Source organism: Chrysochloris asiatica, unplaced genomic scaffold (genome assembly GCF_000296735.1).
Source record: "Chrysochloris asiatica unplaced genomic scaffold, ChrAsi1.0 scaffold00034, whole genome shotgun sequence".
Taxonomy (NCBI): Eukaryota; Metazoa; Chordata; class Mammalia; order Afrosoricida; family Chrysochloridae; genus Chrysochloris; species Chrysochloris asiatica.
The window spans coordinates 16,133,574-16,150,758 of NW_006408552.1; the positions used below are offsets into that span (position 1 = coordinate 16,133,574).

At 43.8% G+C, this 17,185-nt stretch overlaps 1 protein-coding gene across 1 annotated transcript in view; it reads right to left on the reverse strand.

Moving 5' to 3' along the window:
• Positions 1–17,185, reverse strand: part of SDK1 (sidekick cell adhesion molecule 1) — a 774,959-nt gene that overhangs the window by 234,316 nt on the left and 523,458 nt on the right. Inside the window, exon 17 of the mRNA XM_006859873.1 lies at positions 14,028–14,209. Within this exon, the coding sequence (XP_006859935.1) occupies positions 14,028–14,209 (182 nt within the window). The remainder of the gene's footprint in view (positions 1–14,027; positions 14,210–17,185) is intronic.

Here is a 17,185-nt window from a genome sequence, read left to right on the forward strand (position 1 = left end):
TCTATAGGTATAGGAGGAAGCGTGGTCTGATGATCTATTCTGAAAATCAGCCCCAGTGAAAACTGTATGGAACACGATGGTCCAATGCACAACCCTTCATGACAGGACAGTGTTTTTAATTCCCCGAGCATAGGGTCGCCATAAGCTGGGACCAATTCAACAGCAACTACCAACATCCATGAAGTTTACTGTTATTGTTGTTAGATACCATCAGCTTCATTCATAAACAACAAATCGCAACACTGCCTGGGTCTGCACTATCGCCACATTTATCATGTTTGAGCCCATTGCTGTTACTACTGCGCCAATCCATCTCATTAGGCGCCTTCCTCTTTTCCACTGACTCTCCATTTTACCAAGTATGATATCGTTCTCTAGGGACGGGTCTCTCCTGATAACATGTCTGAAGTTAGAAATACATTCTAGATACATAATTGGTGTACCAATAATAATACCAACCCAGAATACTACATCTGTAAAGTCCATTTGATTCCAACTCGTATAACCACCATAGAGGACAGAGTAGAATTGCCCCATACGGTTTCCAAGGTTGTAATCTCTGTGGAAGGAGACTGCCACACCTTTTTCTTGCTGAGCAGCTGGTTAACAGCTGAGGGCTTAAACACTGCACCACCAAGGTTCTACTCTGCGTGTCAAATTTATGTTAATTTCACTAGTGATTGTTGTTAGGTGCCATAAAGTCAGTTAAACTCATAGCGATTCTGTATAAGGTTTCCAAGGAGTAGATGGTGGGTTTGAACTGCTGACCTTGTGGTTCACAGTCCAGTGCTGATCTTATAGTGCCATACCAGAATTTGAGATCAAATCCCCCTCCATTTAGTGGTTGTATCATTGCTTGTTTTAAATGAAAAAGAGTTAGATATGTTTTAAAAATACTTAGGATAGTTTTCATTTTGAAATGTGTCAAAGATACTGAGGATTTCAAACAGTATAAAGATTGTTTCCTCAAAACCCATTTGACTGTAAGATACCAACATGAGTTCCATCATTCTAAGTTGCAGGTCTGTAATTCCTAAAACAAGGACAGTCACATACAAAAAATATAATGCAGCCATTAAAACCAGGAAGCGCACATTTGATATATTATTGCTAAAGAATCCATGGTTTCTCCTATCTTCCTAATAATGCCTTTTTGTGATAGGAATCAATCAAGATTATGTGTTGTATTTAACTATCGTGCCTCTTTGCTGTTATTGCTGTTAGGTGCTATTGAGTCTGCTCTGACCACACAACAGAATGAAACACTGCCCAGTCCTGTGGCATCCTCACAATTGTTATGGTTGAGACCATTGTTCCAGTTATTGTGTCATTACGTCTCATTGGGGGTCTTCCTCTTTTTTGATGACATGCTACTTTACCAAGCATGGTATTCTTCTCCAGGACTCTTCCTGATAACATTTCCAAAGTATGAAAGATGAAGTCTTGCTATCCTGGCTTCTAAGGAGCATTACGGCTGTAATTCTTCCAACTCAAATTTGACAGCCCATGGAACGTTCAATAGTGTTCACCAACAGTATCATTCAAATGCATTGATTCTTCTCCGGTTATCCTTAGTCATTGTCCAACTTTCACATGCATATGAAGTAATTGAAAATACCATGTTCTTGGTATATCTTAGTCTTTAAAGTGAGATCTTTGCTTTTTAACACTTCAAAGGAGTCTTTTGCAACAGATTTACCAAATGCAATATGTCATTTGATTTCTTAACTACTGATTCCATAAGCATTGATTAGGGATCCAAGTATATGAAATGCTTGATAACTTCAATCTTTTCTTGGATTTTTGCTTTCTTTACTTTAAGTTGTGATCCATTTTGAAGGCTGCATTCTTTGCTCTTCACCAGCAAATGCCTCAAGTTCCCTGCATTTCCATCAAGCAAGGTTGTATAATCTGCATATCACAGGTTGTTAATGAGTCCTTCAATTCTGATGCCATGGTCTTCTTTACATAGTCCAGTTTCTTGGGTTATTTGTTCAACACAGAGATTTCGTAAGTATGCTGAAAGGATACAACCCTGACACACACCATTCCTGGTTTTAAACAACTCAGTCAGTATCTTTTTGTTTTTCTGCTCAAATGGCTGCCTCGGTCTATGTACATGTTAGGCATGAGCACAATGAAGTGTTCTGAAATACTCATTCTTCACAATGTTATCTATAGTTTGTTAAGATCCACACAGTCCAACCCCTTTGCATGGTCAATAAAGCACACGTAAACATCTTTCTGGTCTTCTCTGTTTTTATCCAAGATCCATCTAATGTCAGCAGTGATACTTCTAACTCCACATCTTCTTCTGAATCTGGCTTGAATTTCTGGCACTTTAATTTCTGTTGGGGTACTGTTTTGACTGGTTTTGAATTATCTTCAACAACAGTTTACTTTCATATGATATTAATGATATTGTTCAATGACTTCTGCATTCATTGTGTCACCCCCAATTCGGAATGGGCACAAATATGGATCTTTTCCAATCAGTTGGCCAGGTAGCTGTCTCCCACATTTCTTGGCATTGAAGGTGAGCTTCTCTAGACATGCATCAGTTTGTTGAAACATTTCAATTTGTAGTCCATCAGTTTTTAGAGTCTTGTTTTTCACCAATGCCTTCAGTGTTGCTTGGACTTCTTCTTTAAATACTATCAGTTCTTTTTTTACTATCAGTTCTTGATCATATACAACTCATGAAATGGTTGAACACTGACCATTTCTTTTTGGTACAATGATTCTACATATTCCTTGTATTTCCTTTGATCTTTCTGCAATATTTCCCCCATGTTGTTATTATGGGTGTTAAGTGCTGTTAAATCAGTTCTGACTCATAGCAACCCTGCAGAGGATTTCTGAGAAGTGGTTGGTGGGTTTGAACTGCTGATCTTGTAGTTAGCAGTCCAGTGCTTATCCTACAGCACCACATCAGGACTCCATACTACACCTGATGTTAGTCAAAAGACCAGATTCTGTCTTTAATATTTGGGTCTCGGCAGCTCCTTTGTGAACCTTACATCCCAGAAAACCTGCTGTGGCATTGTAGGCTCAGCACCAGACAACAAGCTACAAGATTGGTAGTTTGAACCCATTACTTGCTTCTCATTCAGACACCGTACACAGAGTCCCTATGAGTTGGAATGGACTCAACAGCACTTAACAACAACAAACAGCCCAGAAGGGAAACTTTTCTGAAATTGATACAAAATTAACTGATCTGAACATCCTATTATTTCTTTTATTCTGTTTCTCAGGGAGCTGGTTACAAAGTCAAGCTAGTGGTCACTATTGGTTCCTTTTTAAAGAATGAAACCGAATGGACCATCAAATAGAAAACAGCAAAGATCATAAAACACTATAGGAGTAACTACAGGCCATCCCAGTCTTAGAACCAGGGACCATTCCTACCATTCCTATGTCTGAGTCATAAGGGACTTAGGACATAAGTCAAATATCTCCTTTTTTTAAAAAAGGTTTTCATTATTATTTCCTTTTCTTTTCAGTACATTTATAATTCTGATCTTTGTCTTGGTGGAAGCATTACAGATAAACCTACGTGAATATCTGAGAATAATAAGAGATAACATGCGGCAACAGTATATTAGTACAGATTCCTAACAATAAGATGTACAACAACATTCTATCCAGTACACATTCCAAACAGTAAGATGCGCAACAACATCGTTTCTAGTACCAATTCCTAACATTAAGATGCAATATAATAATGTATCTAGTACAGATTCCTAACAAGCTGGGCTGCAACTTTGTATCTACTACAGATTCCTAACAATATGATGTACAAAAACCAAACAAACACAATCATAAGGGTGGCTCGTTGTGACTTGAACATGTCATAAATTGGGGATTGCCTATACTGCTCCATGTGCTTCTCTGTCAATGGCGTATGTGTGTGTGTATGGCGGGAGGAGGTGTGTACACACTGCTGCAATGCAGAACCGAATTTTGATTGTGGATTATAGTAAAAGAAACTGAAAAGCTGCTGCAAGCCCACCTGCCAAGTGAGCAAATGAGTGAGAAGAGATTTCACTTCTTTTCTATCCCAAATACAAAATGCACTGGATTCCAGAAATCTTTTTTTTTCAAATCAGTGTTTGATTGTTACTGTTGTTAAGTGTCATGGAGTCTGTTCTGACTCATAGTGACCCCGTAGAGAGTTTCTGAGGCTGGTGGGTTTGAATCGCCAACCTTGTGGTTAACAGTTCCGTGCTTATCCTACAGCACCACACCAGGTGTACAGACTGAAAAGCAAAATAAAACAGCAAATTCTAGTGATGGCAGATTAAAGGGAAAGGGCTTAATGGCCAGCATTTTCCAGCACAGTACACCATATGACCTGGGGAAAATTAGTTACCTCCCTGAGCTGTCGTTTTTCCCCTCTGTAAAATGGGAGCAGCAATGTCTGTCCCAGGAGCCATGGTGGTGCAATGGTTAAGTGTCTGGCTGCTAATCAATAGGTTGGAGGTTTGAAACCACCCAGTGGTTTCTCTGTAGAAAAGACCTGGCTATTTGCTCCTATAAAGATGGTTGTTGTTCAGCGCCGCTGAGTCAGGTTCAACTCATAGTGGACTAGCACCGCCAACCTTGTGGTTAGCAGTCCAGTGCTTATCCTACAGTGCCATACCAGAACCTAGGAAACTCTATGGGGGCAGTTCTACTCCATCCTTTAGAGTCACTATGAGTCAGAATCAAATGGATGGCAGTGGATGGTGCAAACAGTTCAATGCTTGGCTGCTGAGCTTTAATCATAAAGGTCTACGGCTGGAACCCATTAAAGGGGAAAGACCTGCTGATTGGCTCTAGTAAAGATGACAGCCAAGGAAACCCTATGGGGACATTCTACTGTGTCACATAGGCCTCCATGAATCAGAATGGACTGCGCACAAAAACAACATCTGCCCCACAAGGCTGACTGTGAGAGGATGAATGAAATCGGATAATGAGTCTAAACGCTTAGCCAAGGGTCTGCTAAATAACAGTTCTAAAAGACCAAGGGAAGGCTATCCCAGTGGTACAACTTCTATATCTCTTCAGCTCAGCACTTACTTTTCTGTCTTAGGCAGTGCTGGAAGAACATTATCCTAGTCTGTAGATACAGCCTCAGGTCTAGAGTCTTAAGGACTGAGAAACAAATCTTGTGTGCAATGTCATTTCTGCTACATTGAGAATTTCCCAGAAGGAGATAAGAATGGAGCTTGCAAACAGAGCACTCATTTATAATCCTTACTTTAGAAAACCTTTTAAAGCTCAAGCGAACATTTAGAAGCTTTTACTAATGTTTTAGAAATGGGGATAACCAAATGTTTTACTTTTTCCCCCCATTTCTTTTTAAATATGAAATATTTCCTTTGCATTCGAAGGTAATGTTCTGCAACAAGAATAAATCATCATAGTACATACACACATGCAAATACCTGTTCCAAGATGAAAAATGATAAAGAAATAAAACTCGGGGGGGGGGGTGCATCAAAATGTTAGTGTGAACAAAATGATGATGTATAGTATAATTTATCTTTGGACTCTATATGGAAAAATCAACACCCACCTCTTAATGGGTATATCGAAGACATTGAAGGCTGTTGATCCCCACCAGTTTATTTTAGATCACCGTAATCTATTGTGTATTTCCATTTGAACAGTGTCGATGATTCCATGCTCCGGGCTCATCTGAAATGTTCATGTGTCTTTTCATGGTCATGTGACCATTTTTTTAAACACGCTGAGTCTGTAACCTGAACTCTCCATCAATACCCAGTTTTGAAACTCTGATTGCTTCAAAAACTACAGAGTTTTCCCTCCCAACAAAATGGTTAGAAAGTTGCTAAAGTCAGAGTTGGCAGTAAGAAAATGCTTCTAGTTAGACTGGGCATTCCCCTCTAAGGTCAGGTCATCTTCTTTTGTTTCCCTCCCCTCCCCCACTTGAAATCAAAAGTCCATTGATTCTAGGAGGCAGGGTGCAAGAAATGATCCAGCCAATTTAAGTCATTTTCCATTTCATGATGGGCCATCCTCCATGAAATACCAAGAGTGGGTCCCAAGGGTGCTGTCACATTAGGGTCACAGCACTATTGACAGAGCCAACCTTTTCTCTCGGCCCCTGAAAGTTCACTTGACTGAAACCATACAAGAACAATGCTGCTGAATTTGTAAGTTAATATGCTGCATTTTAAACTGCCTTTAGCAGAAAAGGTCATGGAGGTACTGGTAATAAAATCTATTAAATGGGATTGGAGGACAAGATAATGGGGGGTGGGGGATGAAAGAAAGTTATGGAAAGTCAGGGAGGTTTGGGAGTTTATATTAATGAATGCATTCATGTCCATGGCTTTAGTCTATACTGAGAACTTTGAAATTGACAAACGGTACGTTTTCAATGTAGCTCAGCAATATGCAGGGGATTCAAAAAGGCGGTGAAATGTGGAATGGAAAATGAAAATTCAAAATCATAAAAAAAAAAAAAAAAAAAAAAGACCATGGTCCTTAGTCTCCTTCAGGTCTGGAACTGAACTCATCCCATGGATCAACATTCACCCACACAGTAGACAGCGGTTCAAAACTGGGTATATATGGGGGAGACGGACCCACATCAGAGAATGGCCATTAGTGATCAAAATGCAGCACTTACATAAGAACAAAGTTCCGAGGGGTGGAGGCAGAAGGAGAACTAGAAACCAGAAACACAGGAAAGAAGGATAAAATGAGCTTCCATGGAGGGGACTGCGATCATTGAGAGGAAACAACGTGGACCATTTGTGAAAATGTAAAATGGATGATCTGCTATGTCAACCTTCATCCAATTCACACTTGAAAAGTTCAAAATAAAAAGATAATGGAATTTCCCCATGAACTTTCTTAAGTCTCCTTAATGGTAAGATTGAAAAACAAAATATGGTGTGTCTTCTTGTCGCTGATTTTTGACTCGAGGTGACCCATGTGACTGACTAGAAATGCCCTGTAGGGTTTTCTAGGTTGTCATTTTTATAGGAGCAGAGAGCCTCATCTTTCTTCCTCAGAGCTGCTGGTGGTTTCGAACCACCCACCTTGTGGTTAGCAGCCCAACACTTAACTCATTGTGCCACCACAATATCTTGGACAGGTTAACAAAGTAATAGATAGATTACTGTTGTTGCTGTAAAGTGCCACTGAGTTGGTTCTGACTCATAGTGTCCCTAGGGGTTTATAGGGGTTCCAAGGCTGTGATCTTCGTGGGGGCAGTAAGCCTTATCTTTCTCCCGCAGAGCAGCAGCTGGTGAGTTGAACTGCCAGACTTGTGATCTGCAGTACAGTGCTTATCCTACGGAGCCACCTCACTCCTTTCCAAGACTGTTGTAGTTAAGTGCCATTGAGTCAATTCTGACTCCTAATGATCTTGAATAGGGTTTTCCAGGAGCGGCTGGTGGGTTTGAACTACTGACCTTGTGGTTTGCAGTCCAGTGCTTATTCTACAGCACCACACCACAACTGTTGTTGTTGTTAGTACTGTTAAGTTGCTTCCCACTCATAGCATTCCTCTGTATAGGTTTCCAAGGAGTGGCTGGTGAGTTTGAATCACCAACCTTGAGATCCACTGCTTATCCTACAGTGCCACACCAGGACTTCACACCAAGACTGTAGTGGGTTCAAACTACTCCAGGGACCAATATCAAATGGTGCTGAGCTCCAGGGTGAAATAACTTTCCTGTCTTGATTAAGGAACTGCCTTGAAGGAAACCCACCAGAAATTAGAGCCTCCTCCTGAGGCAGCCAGCTTTGTGGTGTCTGTTTCCAGGACTGGTACCAAGGACATTCAGGGGCTTGTATGTGCTCCCAGTCCAGTCCCTGCACGGACACTGCTTCAATTATAAGTTCTTTCGCGTGCCTTTCATCTCACAAGTTACAAGCTGTGGAGCCATCCCATCACTTCCCACCTCTGGTACCTTCTCAAGAGGAACCGAAAGCAAAGAGTCTTATTGCAGTCCAAACAGATACCTCTCCCTCCCTGATGGGTCCAGCTTGCCACTTGGCTGCAGGAGAGAAGAGGAAATTGTACAGAAGTTTGACTTCTCCCATGACAGAGTATTTCCTGCTTGCTAATAATGTAGGGATCTCTCGATAGATTGCAGAATTAGATTTATATACATTCCAATCATTCCTATCAAATTGAGCTGACAAATTATTAATTTCACAAGTTATCCATTTTCCCTTTAAGATACAGGCATCTTAATTACTCCCTTTCCATCTTCAAGAACCTAATCAGTCTTCCAGGCGTTCTTAACCATTATCACTAACAGCCCTGGCACACCACAAGTAGCTGAGAGAGGTGCTTGCCCCCCACCCCATGTGGCCACACTGTGGCTTCAAGCATGCACTGAGCTGAGGGGCTTCAAGGGGCCCCAGGAAGTCTCAGCCTTGAGAGAGCTATCGGGTTGCAGTTTCAACAATTGTATTCCCCCCACATAACACACCCATGCATATAACCCTCAGAAATTGGTAGAGGATATGACAAAAATCACATGGGGGTAAAGGTGGAGGTGAGTTTTGTGTTGCAGATATTGTCATATAGCTGAGGTCACACTGGTATAGGGAGGGTCCTGATCCCATCTGAGGGGTGTCCTTGTTAAAGGGAAGAGGAAACACAGACACTGAGGGAAGACAGTAGGCTGCTGGGATGCTGGAAGCTATATTACCATGATATTTCAATGATCACCAGGGTCACCATGGAGGGCAGGTCTCAGCGGAGCTTCCAGACTCAGAAAGAAGAGGAAGAAAGACCTGGTGATTTCATTCTAAAAATCAGAGCAGCGCCTGGTACTGTGTTGGGCAATGAGCCCCTGGGTTGGAAGGTGCTCAGAACACACTGTGGCTTCAAGCATGCACTCACCAGGGATACTGAAGAATAGCTCAGGGCCAGGCAGCATTTAATTGGATGGTACCAGGCAGCTTCAAAAAGCTCGTGGACAAATGGAACTGAAAGATACTGGAATTTTCCCACAAACTTTGAACTTCCCTTGTGTATTGGGAACTGAGTCAGAATTGACTCAACAGTAGCATCATTAACAACAACAACAATGATCCTGGCTGTGGCCTGGGGCTTGACTCAGACGGAATACACAGTAGGTGCTCACATCTATGTCGGAATGCCCTCTGTTTGATTTTGACTCCACATCTCTTTCTGTGCCAAGGCTACCAGAAAACAATTCACTGTCAAGACGATTCTAAAAGAGTGCAATGGCTCACAGGGTTTCCAAGACTGCATGTCTTTACAGAAGCAGATTGCCACATCTTTTCTCTCTTGGGGTGGCTGATGGGTTTAAACTGCTGATCTTTTGGTTGGCCACTGAGTGCTTAACTACTGAGCCACCAGGGCCCCTCCTCCTACTATCCTTCCCCCAATAAAATAACAAACGAAACCCATGGACATCAAATCAGTTCTGACTCGTTGTTATTGTAAAGTGTCTTGGAGTGGGTTCCGACTCATAGTGATCCTGTAGAGGACTTCTAAGGAATGATTGGTAAGTTTGAACCACACTGGCCTTGCCATTAGTAGTCTAGTGATTATCCTATAATGCCATACTGGGACTCCTTTTGACTCACTGTTGTTGCTACTGAGTGCTGTTGAGCCAGTTCCAACTCATAGCAACCCTGTATAGGTTTCCAAGGAGTGGTTGGTACATTTGAACTGCTGACCTTGTGGTTAGCAGTCCAGTGCTTATCCTACAGTGCCACACTAGGATCCAGTTTGATTCATGTTGTTGTTGTTGTTGTTAAAGTGCTGTAGAGTCAATTCTGATTAATAGCAACACTGTATAGGGTTTCCACGTGGCTTTGAATCACCATCCTTGTGGCTAGCAGTCTGGTGCTTATCCTACAGCAGGACCCTAAATAGGTTTTCTGAGACTGAAAAACTGTACAGGAGCACACAGCCTCATCTTTCTCCCCCAGAGTGGCTGGTGGGTTTGAACCACTGATCTTTCAGCTAGCTGCGGAGCCACTGAAAGTTCCTTATTATCCAAACAAAGAAACTAAACCCACCACCATCAATTGAATTCTGACTCACAATGACTCTATATAGGGTTTCTGAAACTGTAAATCTATATGGGAGCTGGTGGATTCATCTTTCTCCCTCAGAATGGCTGGTGTCTACCTTAGAGACATTCAAAACTGGAGTAGGTATTTGTAGTTGTTGCAGGAGGGGGTGGGGGGGATACCAAAACAAAACCAGAGAGCATCACCCCTGGGTATTTGAATAACATTGCCTCCTATTTTCTGAACCTTTACGCATAGAATGCTCGATCTTCCTTCCCAGCTACCCTCAATGTGGCCAGGGCGGATATAAATGTCAGAGTTCCACAAAGGGAAAGGTTGAGGCCCACAAAGGTTAAGTGTGTTTCCTGAAGTTCATTAAGTAGTAAGTGTGGGGAGAGAGCTTGGATGGAGCTCCAGAAAGGACAAGTGGATGTGTGTGAATGCCAGCCTCCATCTCCCTAAGTTATCCAGGGGTCCTGGCTGTCACTGTTCATTCTGATTCATCACCTGACGAGCTCACCTTTTGCTCAGTCTGTTCTTGTCTCCACCCCAGACCCTGACTGACCCTCTGCATGTGGCCTCTCCTCCCGACTCTGGGGTTGGTCTTCCTCTCCTGTCTGGACTGCAAGCAGCAGCAATTCAAGGACAGAATTAATATGCCTGCTCCATCCTGCTCCACCATGGTGTGGGTGACTGTGGCTTAATGACAATCAGACATGGGTGAACGCCGTAGGTCTGTGCCGAGGCGGGGGAGAAGAGCCTAATCTGGGGTCACCTGAGCCCCGACTTATCCAAGCAGGTATAGGAGCCAAGCTGGGGACAAAGCCTCCCATGCCCATGGGAGATGCCCCAACACTCACATCAATGAGCATTCTCCACCCAAGGTATCCTGGAGGGGCCAGGCGGGCAGGTGCCTACTGGAAACTACAAGGCAGTTAGGGTCAGGGCCTGCAAAGGGCATGCAAATTGCTGGCTGACTCCAGCAAGTTCCGGTGGTTTTCTTGGGGGCATTGACAATCTTATTAGAAAGTTATAACAGTAAAACCTACGAGAGTCATAAAAGTGTCAGAGAAGGAAAACACAGTATCTTCAGTGAATAGAGAAGGACTTAAGTGCAATGAGATGGAAAACCTGCGATCCTCAGAACAAGGCCTCCCTGCCAGGTTCTGCCTCTCACAGGGTCCATGGTACGAAGTGTGAGGGAAGCTGGGTACCCCCTTCCTGAGCACAGACATGTGTGAGGACAAGCTGCTTTTCAGAAACCTCACAGCAGAATGGATCGCCTGATTCAAGCCAGGAGCAACAGACATTCCCACCAGGAGTGCCTGGACCTGCTGGGTGCACTGGGCTTTGTGCACCCCTCTTCCTCTTCCATGTCACACACTCAGGGGGGCAGATGACTTAGCTCTGACAGCTGTAAGCCTGGTCTGTCTTATGACTTTTAGTTTTGTTCCCCTATCACCCTCAGACCCAAAGAACTAGATGGTGCCCGGCTGCCACTGCTGTCTGCTCTGAAGGGGATGGCGTTAGAACGTACTGGGTAGAGTGGGAGAACAAGGTGGAACAAAACTCAAAATCACACACTCACAAAAAAAGATCAGGTTTACTGGTCTGATAGAGACTGGGACTCCTTTAGATACTCTTAAGGTTTAGAAGTGAACTTACCCACCTCTACCCCCACCAGCTTAAATGTAAGCCAAAACACAGACAGACCCATAGGGTGAACACTCAGACCAGGGAGGGGCACACTCTTTAGAACAATCACCCATATGAAATCCAAAGGGCAGCATTTACCCAGAGAAGATGCTCCTCCTGGGACAGGAAAGGAGGAATGGAAACAGAAACACAGGGAGGAAATGGGAAGAGCTCTGTTACATCCTGAGGGTTGCAGCTAGGGGCTTAACCCACTGCACCATCAGGCCTCCCTAATCATCGGAAGTGTTTCCAAATTTACTGTCATTTTATTAAATGCATTAAACCAGACGCTCCTGGCGTAGGTTTTCGACAATCTTTGTTTTCCAGCAAGCGATCCTGAAATACTTGCTCAGTGGCCCAGCGGGTTCTCCTTGGCCATCCCAGACTTTAAATATTCCTGCTGTTTACTGGGGAAGCGTTGCCGACTCCAGTTAATTTATAAAAGAGGATTTATGGGCTCTCTGATGACAACAGGCAGCCAATCAATAAGGGATGATAATAACAGCGTGTAATATCAAGGAACATTAGGTCGCAGGCCTGATTTGAGGAGAAAAGTGGGCAGTTAGAAACCTATCATTTGAGAAAGGTCAGGGCCAGCTAGCAATGAAAATAGCTGAGCAAATAAAAATCACACCTGCGAACCATCATGGGTACACGCTGGCAGTGCATGAGAAGGGGGTTTTGATCTGGTGGAAAAATGACTTTCCCAGACAAGGATTGGGACAGCCACAGGGCCCCTGGGGTCACGTCTAGAAAAGTCTGTTATTCCCACATGCAACAATCATGCTAGGCCTGTGAGGCTCAAAGGTTCAACTCTTCTAGGGGCCCCAGACTCAGCCCCCATGAGCACAATGGAAGAAGAAGATGAGGGAGAAATCTTCAAGGTAATGGAGTTGGGGCTTGGCACATTTACTGAAGACCCACTGCTTTTATGACATTCTTCTTGGTCATTTGTTTATAGGGAAGGGAAGCTTTTACTGATCTAGCTTGCTTTCAGTTATTGAAAAAAGCAAGCAAACCAACAAAACCCCCAAACATCACATTGCAAATTCTAGCACCAACAACGCAACTGCAGTATGGAAACCGTGCTTGAATCATCATTGTCTGTGGAGATCATTCACCACACCAGGGAGGTGGCCCCAGCAAGCTTTGCAGTGGAACATACAATAATTCCAGGTGGAACCATCCCAAGGACACAGAACTTGTCAACAAGAGGATATATTTGTTGTTGTTAAGTACCTTCGAATCGGTTCTGACCCATATAGGGTTTCCGAGGAGTGACTGGTGAGTTTGAACCACCAAACTTGCAGTTCAACCTGACCTTATGGTTGAGTACTTACCTTACAGTGCCATGCCAGGACTCATTTAGGTACTTCCTTTTCTTAAAACCTACCGCTGTTGAGGTCTTTCTGACTCTTGGCAGCCCTAGGTTGTGGTTGTTAAGTGCTATCGAGTCAGTTCTGACTCATGCTGAATAGGGTTTCTGAGGAGCTGCTGGTGGGTTTGAACTGATTTTATGGTTCAGAGTCCTGCACTGATCCTACAGTGTCACAAGTCTGGAGCGACCCTATGTTATTGTTGTTAAGTGCCATCCAGTCGATTCCGGCCCATAGCGGCCCTGTCTAGGGTTTCTGAGGAGCAGCTGGTGAGCTGGAACCATGGACACCCTACACAGGGTCGCTATGGGTCGGAATTGACTCAACTGCACTTAACAACAACACAGGGTCTGGTAGTGTAGTGATTACGAATTGGGCTGCTAACCTCAAGGTCAGCAGTTCGAAATTACCAGCTGTTCCGTGGGAGAAAGGTGAGGCTTTCTGCTCCTGTAAAGATTTGCAGCCTCAGAAACCCTGTAACCCTGTACAAGGTCACTATGAGTCGGAACCAACTCCACAGTACTTAACAACATAGGGTCTATGTGCCAGGCTGCAAAGCCGTTTGAACTGCAAGGTTGGCAGTTAGGGTTAGTACCCTCTAGATATATCCCTATGCAGTTAATTCCAACTCATAGCAACCCTGTCTAGGGTCTTTCTCCCTCAGAGTGGTTGGTGGATTTGAACCACCAACCTTTTAACTAGCAGTCCGATGATATACCCACAGTACCACCAGCAGCTAGGGCCTTCCTTGTTTCCCTTCTAGACTATCGCTATGGTTCGGGAATACAATGAGAGCATGTAAAACATGTAGTGATGCTCTGCCGAGAATGGACCACTCTGCTTTAATTTCTAACCATCACCTTCCGTACACCCTGCTCTCCAGCAGAGAATGTGGAGGCCCCCACCAGCCCTGTGAGGAAGCCAGCTTACCTCCCTGTAAGGTATACTCGGTCACAGCTCTGCTGAACACACCCAGGCCAGCACCATTGTAAGCTGCCACCTGGATTTCATACTGTGTCCAGATAATCAGATCAGTTACCAGGCAGTAGTTCACCTCCGGGCTGCTGATCCTCCTCTGCTGGTACTCCCCAGGCAGGCCAGCCAAGCGGTACCTGTAGCAGAAAGGAATTCTGGATGATGGCAGGAAATTGCTCGAACCAGGGGTTGTGCAGTTAGAGGAACAAGAAAGATGCACAGCGACCCTGTAGGACGGAGTAAAACTGCCCAGTGGTTTCCAGGACTGTGGTCTTTCCAGAAGCTGCCTGCCACATCTGTCTCCCTCAGTGCTGATGGTGGATTAGAACTGCTGACCTTTTAGTCAGCAGTCAAGTGCTTTAACCACTGTACCACCAGTGATCCTTTTATCATAGCCCATGTTGTGTGTTGCCCAGTTGATTCCCACCCATAGCAACCCCATGTGACAGAGGTGCACTGTCCCAGAGGGTTTCCTTGGCTGAAATTTTTTCTTTTTTTTTTTACAACGAATATTAATTTTCTTATCCATATAATCCACCTGGGAACTTTCCCGTAAATGGAAACAAAGAAACGTTTTAATATTGTCTGTGCATCGATAGCTGAAAATGTGTACATTTTTTTTCATTCACATATGTAAGGGGAACTTCTCCATTCTTGAAAAAGAGAGTATATTAAAAATAAGTCTGTTCAGAGTTCCAGTTTATCAACGAAATAAATTATATATACTTTTTCTCATTCACATATTTTTGTTGTTGTTGTAAAACTGAAAACTTAGAATTACTGTTCATAAGTAGAAGCTGTACATGTTTTTGCTTCTGAAAACATTGTCTTAGAAATATTTTCAAGCTGGTTATACAAACAGCAGTTTGAAAATATGTAAGAGTCTCAACAATTCCTGTTGAGAGCTGGAAACAACTCTTTTTTTCTCACCCACACATACACTGGGATTAGGCTGAAATCTTCATAAGAGTCTATTACCAGGTATTTCTCCCACAGAGCTGGAGGGGGGTTCGAGCCTTGACCACTGCGCAACCAGGGTCCCCGGTCAGCCCTATGACTTCCAACTTCAATGACTGTTGTTAATTTCTGTCTAGTCGAACTGTGCTCTAGACGGTTTTCAATGACTCAGAAGTCGGTTGCCAGGCTTTTCTTCCAAGGTACTGCTGACTGGATTTGAACCTCCAACCTTTTGGCTAAAGAATTCAGTGCTTAGCTGTTTGAGCTACTCAGGGACTTGATTCAATGGTTAAACCAAAGTGTAATTTAATCTCACAAGGCTTCTGAGCCCTGAGCAAAATGGAATTCATGTTTCAACTATTTTATGGCTGAGGAAAAATGATAGCTTTGTAAATACAACTTTTCTAGGAAAGATAATGTCTTAGACCCAAACTTCCAGCCATAATTTTTATTGGGGTGTGGCTATAAATCACCTGGAGAAATGCTTTCCTCTTATAATTCTGAAATGTGGGAAAAAAGACACGAGACACCGAGGGAGCCTTTGACTCCCCGTCTACCTGGGAATCCTAGACCTGCCCCCAGTGCATCTTGAATCAGAATAAGCGGCTTTGATAAGTATTGTTGTTGTTATTAAGTGCTATCGAGTACGTTCCAACTTGTAGTGGCCCTGTAGAAGGTTGCCAAGGAGCAGCTGGTGGGTTTGATCCACCGACCTTGTGGTTACCAGCCCAGTGCTTATCTTACAGCACCACACCAGAAGTCCTAAAGTACTACTAGTAGAATGCTTCTGTAGTTAACTGCTGAGTTGGCTCTCAACTCATGGCAAACTTCTCCATAGGGTTCTCTTGGGTGTGATTGCCAGACCTTTCTTCTGTGGTACTGCTGGAATGTTCAAGGTACCCATCCTTGGGTTAGCAGCCCATCAAACTGTTGCTAGTATACTTGAGGTATAATTTACTTAGTATGTTGGTGTGTGTTATGTGCTGTCGAGTCTATTCCAACCCATAGCAAACCTATATAGCGTTTCCAAGGAACAGCTGGTGAGCTTGAACCACTGACCTTGCAGTTCAAACAACTTTGCAGTCTGACGCATTAGCCCACAGCGCCACACCAGGACTCCGTATACTAAGCATAAAATTGCATGTTAGAGGATCTAGAGAGCACACGTGTAATGCATTCGTTCATGAACAAAGTGCTGAAATTTAAAGTTGCATTCCTTACAAAGGCGATGCATTAATTGTGCACTTGTAGTTGTAAGGTGCCATTCGGTGGGTTCCAGCTCATAGCACAACTCCGTGTACACAGAATGAGACACTGCCCAGTTCTGTGCCATCCTCATTATCATTCCTCTGCCTGATGACCCCTTTGGAAGCCACCGGGTTACTCTATCTCTTTAGATGAATCTACCTTCTTAAGTTGAGCGTCTACTTTAACATGATACCCTTAAAAATCCAAACTGGAGATGGAATAATCTTACAGCACTATTTTAGTTGGCAATGTTTATAAAAGTAGCCCTTTTCTGGATCGGCACCCCTGAGCCATTTACGAAGTCCTCCCCCTCCCATTTCCTCACCTCAGCAACTTCCAAAAGCATCTCACACCTATCCAGGGGTAGGCCCTTGCCCAGGGAAAATGCCGCTGTGTGCTATGTGCAAAAGGGAAAAGATCTACGTGTGATGACAAACCGAGCAGCAGCAGGAAGTCAGCTCAACCTGTAAGGCACGAGGGGGCTCCAAGTTCTGTCCCTGGGGCCCTGCACATCCCAGAGTAGTTAACCATGCTGGCCAACAGGAACAAAGCTCCTTAGCACCAAGCAAGGTAGGGCCTGAAATTCGAACCTTAGGCATCAATAAGGCTACTACTTTTGTGGGGGGAAAACCCAGCCAGACCTGTAGGCTTATTAATGTAGAACGGCTTCCCAAAGACAATAATGGCTAAGGAAGCAGTAAGGGGGCATAGTCCCAAAGCTTCTTCATGAAAATCGGGATTTTCTGAGACTTCTCTTTATCCCCACTCCTTACAGAATGCTGGACAGAGAGAATAAATGACAAAGATCAGTAGCTCTGGGACAACAAGGCAGTGGGGGTGGGGACTCCTCAGGCCTGCCACTGGCACAGAGCCCAGACCAGCAGGGGAGGCAGCAAGGGAAGTGCTGT